This window comes from Macadamia integrifolia, chromosome 6 (genome assembly GCF_013358625.1).
Source record: "Macadamia integrifolia cultivar HAES 741 chromosome 6, SCU_Mint_v3, whole genome shotgun sequence".
In the NCBI taxonomy this organism is placed as follows: Eukaryota; Viridiplantae; Streptophyta; class Magnoliopsida; order Proteales; family Proteaceae; genus Macadamia; species Macadamia integrifolia.
In genome coordinates, this window is record NC_056562.1 from 13,932,412 (window position 1) to 13,939,225 (window position 6,814).

The 6,814-nt window shown below is 35.2% G+C and overlaps 1 protein-coding gene across 2 annotated transcripts; it reads left to right on the forward strand.

Moving 5' to 3' along the window:
• The first annotated feature begins 811 nt into the window (after window positions 1-811).
• On the forward strand, window positions 812-4,869 carry LOC122082815 (short-chain dehydrogenase reductase 2a-like). Of its 2 annotated transcripts, XM_042650591.1 has the most exons (3): window positions 812-916; window positions 1,029-1,103; window positions 3,802-4,869. In XM_042650591.1, exons 2-3 carry the CDS (start codon window positions 1,060-1,062, stop codon window positions 4,634-4,636), a joined length of 879 nt encoding a protein of 292 aa, XP_042506525.1. In that variant the 5' UTR covers window positions 812-916; window positions 1,029-1,059; the 3' UTR covers window positions 4,637-4,869. The 2 variants fall into 2 exon arrangements, with proteins under 2 accessions (XP_042506525.1, XP_042506524.1); XM_042650590.1 differs by lacking the exons at window positions 812-916; window positions 1,029-1,103 and adding an exon at window positions 1,141-3,668.
• Window positions 4,870-6,814: the final 1,945 nt, after the last annotated feature.

The following is a 6,814-nucleotide window of genomic DNA, read 5'->3' on the forward strand; positions in this document are numbered from 1 at the left end:
GAATTATGGTAAATAGGGATAGAATGAACAATTATGGAGAGAGATATACCAACAAAAAAAGAAGTTAATAATAATAAACTCTCCATAATTCTCTATCTCTCTCTCTCTCTCTCTCTCTCTCTCTCTCTCTCTCTCTCTAAACGTGTAGGAGAAAGGAGAGAGTAATAATTAATTAAATATTAAAAAGGATTAAAAAAATGCATATAATATTCTCTCTCTCTCTCTCTCTCTCTCTCTCTCTCAACGTGGAGGAGAAAGGGGGAGAGTGGAGTATTAAAAAGGCTTATAATTATAATTATTAACTATTAAAAAGTCATATAATTATAAACCAAACAAATGTACTATTATTCCTCCTTAAATCTCTCTCTCTCTCTCTCACTCATCTTCCTTGGAAAAAAAGTAGAGCACAATGGGGGGAGATTCTCTATAGAGACAATAAATAATTATGGAGACATTAAAAAGGAAAGTATAAATAGAGATATACAAAAAAAAAAAAAAAAACTCCTAAAATCTCTCCTTCCATCCCTTACAAAATCTAAATGTGGAAGAAGGATATTTTCTTTATATAATTATATTTCTCTCACTCATCTCTCTGAATGTGGAGGAGAAAGGGGGCGGAGTAATCATTAATTAAAATTATTACGTATTAAAGGGATAAAAAAATAATCACAAAATTATAGTCACATAATTATGGATAGATTTATTGCATAAAAACAGTATCTTTCAACGATTTTTCATCAACTTTACAAGTTTTTATACAATAGAATCCTTCCTTATATATACCACAGAGAGGACAATAAATCAACTACAATATCCCACGATTTCTCAATTTTCTGTCTCTTACAACAATAGTTCAGAATATTTCAAATTCCTATTTCTTTTTCTATTACAGTAGCACAAAAGTTCTCAACTTCAGGTTCTTTTTCTCTCGGATCACTGGCACTGCATTTCTCAATTTCAGATACTCCACATCCACAAGGTAGTATAATCCATTTAATCTCATATAATTCATTTAATCTGCAAGATAGAGCTCAGGTGGAGAAGTTATTGCATTATATTATGGAAAAATCTTCAGAGGATGCGGAAAGCAAGCATGTTTTCAGGTACACCGCTTTGACTTGATCAGAGATTAGTTTTTTCTTAATCAGTCTCCATGGTTTGTAATATTATGGTTTATTATTATTATTATTGTTATATGCTATGAGAGAATTATTTGTGAAATTGATGCCGTTCTCAAGACCTCCATAGAGGAAGACGAGACATATGTTTTTTATGTTTCATGTTCCCTTCTCCTTTCTATTATGGGAATTGCACTATTTAGTTTGTGGATTTTCTCTCTTGTATTCAGAATAATTAGGTTTAATTTTGTTTTTAGAAAATACAAACTTTGAAAAATCAACTTACCAAGCTTTTCAGAACTTACTTCAATGGATTAACCCAATAATCTTGTTTTAAGAAAATGTTTAATTAGGAGACTACCACCATGTGCATTTGCACGTGTATTTTTACTAGTATATATATTATTTATCAATAATAGTAATCATGTTAAAAAAATAAAAAACTACATTAAATAATTTTCAATGTTTTGAAAATTTAATTTTTTACACCTCCATTAAATAATTTAAAAAAAATATTATAATTTATAAATCCACCATGTTTGGTGACAAGAAATTGGGTCACCTTTAACGATTTTTCATTTTCTTATAAATGAGTAGATCTCTTTACTTATACGGTTCTTTATTACCACATAATACATATTTATTGCAATTTATTGTTAGCTAGAATATCCATAGAACTATAGGATGTATAAGACGGAAAAAATTTGACTTCTACCCGGGTTGTAGCTAACCAGTTGTCAGTAAAGTAGTTGCAATCCCCTGTTGGCAGTCAAAGAAATGGAACAATTCACTTCCCCCTAAAATTCATAAATACCCTCCTAGGTTATAGTAGTTTCTAAAATACCCCTTGAAATCATGGATTTAGGGGATGGTATCGATATTGATATTGAGCGATGTCGATACCGATCTAAATCGGATCGGATTGGCATGTATTGATCTGTTTTACATGCCTTTATTTATTTATTTAGTTTTTAAATATAATTTTTTTACTATTTTACCTAATCAGTCTCAATCAATACTGATATAATATGATTGATACGGCCAATATGATGTGATCAATATAATACCGATATTTGAAACCATGCTTGAGATTCCTTTTTTGGCAACCATAGGGGTTGCAGCTACCCACAACTCAATTTGGTTCGTATGAGACAAGAAACAAATGGGCCAAAATATGTAGTTAAAAAAAAAAAAGGTATGAAGAAAAGAAATTCCTCACTTACGGAGTCCAACATCTTTTACTACATTTTTAGTAGATGCTTGACAGGATACTTGCTGGCATAACAAATCACGATTCTTTCGATCTTCTTCCTCTCTATTATTTAATTTATTTTCCCATTCAACTAATTAATTAAATTAAATCAGAAGACCCAGACTTCTTTTTTGTTTCCATCATTCTGTGAGACATGTGAGAGAGATGGGTTTGTTGAGTTTTGTGTCACTTGGGACTTGCGTGTACGGATTTCCAGGATTCCAGCTACCATCACACCCATTGGTTGAAGGTATACCCTGTCTTCACCCATATATTTTAGTCACCAACTTCCTACCACCAATGACCGATATAGTTCTCTCCTTTTATTTCTTCTTATATATCTTGCAATTAATAAGAGGCCTGAAGAACCTAGCTGGGTATGAAACAAGAAATGGGGTGTTGAGTTTTTAGTCAAATCCATTGGGCTTTTTAAGATGGCTTCCATGTAAAACCAAGGTCTTCCATGTGAAACCAGGGTACTTGAAGGGTAGTTTGTAAATTGTTATAAAATCCGTTACCATGAGGGTGAGCCTTGAGCATGGTTTGTTGTCATGCGATCGGATCGGCAAGAGTTCAGACCATGGTTTCAAGTATTGATATTGTATCGATTGTATTGGATTAGTATCAGCTGTGATCGACCCTCAATCTCTGATCAATCTAAATCAATTATCTATATCATTTTAGGAATAAAATAATACAAAAAGTTATATTTAAAAAAAAAATGAGGTAAAATTGATGAATACATTGATTCAATCCAATCTGAATCGATATCAACTGATATCAATACCGATACCATCCCTTAAATCCATTGTCCGGACTCCAGACCAATCCTAATTTTGTACTGTTGCATTACTGATTCTCTGTTACAATCAAATTATAGAAAGTTATTAAAAACCGTTTTTTGTTTTTCCATATAAAGTCGGTTTCATCTGAGACTGATCCCGATCCGATCCAAGAACCGATACATTAAACCATGACCTCGAGGGGTCCAACGATCTTCGAAAGTAGGGGAGGGGACACTTCTGAGAAAGTTCGCATCCAATATAGAAGACCGGTCCACCCACGGAACCATTACGTGATTGCCTATAAATTCCTTCTCCCCCGTACTAGACATCCACTCAATTCTTTGCTTTAGGACTTTCAACAACCAATACGCGTTCTCTCTCTCTCTCTCTCTCTCTCTCTCTCTCACCAAAGATGTCTTCTCCAGTGATGTCTGAAATAACCCTTCAAGGGCTTCAGGGGATCCATCATCTGGATCATCTGGGTAGGGATAACACACATTCCTTCCCTAGGAGGTACTTTCTCTCTCTCTCTCTCTCTCTCTCTCTCTCTCTCTCTCATACACACACTGAAATTGGTTCTGGTTACTATATGACTGTAGTAGTAGATAGAATATTGATCTGTTTTATTATCATTCGACACATTCAGGTTAGAAGGCAAAGTTGCAATTGTCACCGGAGGCGCCGGAGGGATTGGGGAAGCCACCGTGAGGCTCTTTACTAGACATGGAGCCAAAGTTGTGATTGCCGATGTTGAGGATTCATTAGGAACTGCGCTTGCAAATTCCTTATCTCCTTCAGTAACCTTTGTTCATTGTGATGTTAGCATTGAAGATGAAATCGAGAACTTAGTCAATTCCACCATTTCGCGATACGGCCGGCTCGACATCCTTTTCAACAATGCCGGAGTTCTTGGAAACCAATCAAAGCACAAGAGCATCCTCAACTTTGATGCCGATGAGTTCGACCGCATAATGAGAGTTAATGTCAAGGGAGTTGCACTAGGCATGAAGCATGCTGCACGAGTAATGGTCCCTAGAGGAAGTGGTTGTATCATTTCTACAGCAAGTGTTGCTGGAGTCATGGGTGGGCTAGGCCCTCATGCTTATACTGCATCCAAGCATGCCATTGTAGGGCTAACTAAGAATGCGGCATGTGAGCTTGGAAGGTATGGGATTAGGGTTAATTGCATTTCCCCATTTGGGGTAGCTACCTCTATGCTTGTTAATGCATGGAGGAGTAAGGGTATAGATGAGGAGGAAGAGGATGATTCTATGGACATAAGGGTTCCTTATGAGGAAGAAGTGGTGAAAACTGAGGAGTTTGTGAGAAGCTTGGCTAACCTTATGGGCCCAACTTTAAGGCCAAAAGATATAGCTGAAGCTGCTCTTTATCTTGCAAGTGATGAATCCAAGTATGTAAGTGGACACAACCTTGTTGTAGATGGAGGGGTTACTACCTCAAGGAATTGTGTAGGGTTATGAAGGTACAATACAAATAGATGAAGAAAATTCATAGAAACCAGAATTGAAGCTGTAAATTTTTCTCCTCAAGCCCTCTTTCTTTCCCCCCACTCTCAGAATTGAAGCTGTATATTATTGTTGAGTTTTTAATCTTTCCTCAATTATGTAGTTTTAGTTTTTTAATTTCATATCAATGGAAAATTTAAGACGGACATTTCAGCTCATCTCCTCAAGATGGGTTGAAATTGTCTGTGATTCTGATCTCGTACATTTTCGTAAAATATCACATTCAGTGGGTGACACGTGTATTGATACCAATGCAATGTTCCAGATCTGGTACAACTAATAAAACCTTAAATCAGTGAAGAATCATTTAAATCAAATCTGAACCATTGCATTGGTTTTAATACACGTGTTACCCCCTGAAAATGATATTTCACGAAATTATACGAGATCAGAATTGTAGACGATTTTTTTTTCCTCAAGATGCTATTCTGGTCGTCATCTTGATGTTACCTTTATGAGAAAAGATTATCTGAACATGAGGTGTAGGCAATGCCTAAAGGATTTTTTTAATTCACTTTTTAAGAAAAGAGAAAAAATTATTAAAAAAAATAAATGAGTGGGCTTTTCTTACATCTCATGTGAGAGACTTTTTCTTACTTTCTTTTTAGTTTTTTAATTTGAAATAAAGATTTGTACAACTCTGTTTTCTGGTGAAACTGCACATGGAAGCCTTCACCCCCACCCAAATCACTGTTCATCCTCCCTATTAAAATCTCGTAATCCACCCCTTATTTTCAGGATTCCCACAATACCCCCTTCCAATGCATGAAACTGCACATAACTGTCGGATACATAAAATCAAATACCTATACAACACCCAATAGAAAGTTTATCATGGACATAAATTTTGTATTGGACTAATTGTCTTAAATCCATTATTTATTTGGATCTAATTTATAAGTTGGCCATTTGGTCAAGGTTACCATAACGAAAAGGAATGAAGAATAACCATGTGCCACCATAGGCCAGTCAAAAAAGTTTGGTTGGGCACTCTTATTAGCGTGAAAACATAGAAATCTTATTATCAGTTTTAAATCAGTGTGGTATCTATGAAGGCTTTTTTAAATGTTTCAAAGTCCTTCTTGCTTAACACTACAAACAAAGTTGGTAGCTGTCACACCTCAATTCAAGGTGGTATTATTTAGTAATGGCACAACCCTAAATAATAAACACGTACCTCAAAATGAAAGTGCTTCTGCTAAAAATAACAAGAAAATTAATAAGGTAAATCAATTAACAAATTATTTCTTTCATGACTTGTATCTAATGAAGGAAAATTTCATGTTAAATTACATTTAATTGAAGTAATAATGGTGGGAAGTGTGACCAAGTGGGTATTGTTCTAAGCATGAAACTGGCACTTATATGGATCGTTTAAGTAAAATGGGAAGTCCTTGCAGGAATGAATTAGGCGGTAGTTAACCCAAGGGGGTAGCGCAGTTGGTGAGCAACGAACTTAGTATGAGCTGTAAACTTAGACGTCATAAGTTCGACTCCCACTAGGCACATCTTGGGCCAATCACACGGAGGTGTTTACTACTCTTCACTATTTTTCAGTGAAAGTTGAATGATTCTCATTTAAACCTGGTATGACCTAGTCCATGAGGTTGTGGAGTCAATATAGGCTCGCGGGACTAGTCAGACCAAAGGCTTGGGACATCCATCATTAAAACAAAAAAAAAAAATCTTGGGAAATAATATGTAAAGGAATGTGGCCATTGTCCTTAATTGGTAATGAAAGGTCGATGTTCTTGACCTTAAAATAATAGACAAATGGGAGGTTGACCATGAAAACTTATAATAAAGACCCAAAAAGGGAGAAAAAAGTCACTCTATGCAGCCCATAAATTCAGGAATCGAACTAAAAGTCTAAAGAAGAATTCTAGCCTAGTTGGTTTTGACTTTGAAAGGCTAGTGGACAGTCTTTTATTTTTTCTTTCATGCTTTAATATCGGAGTCATATAACTCATAATATAATTTCTCTGGTTCTTGGAACCTCACACCAGCTCCAATATATACAAGTGGTTAAATTTTAGCTTCTTTATTCCTCCCAGTTGTAATACTTCTCATTTCTAGCAAACGAATGGGTTGTCTTCTTTCAATTTGTAGTACAAAAGACATTGAAAGACAAGT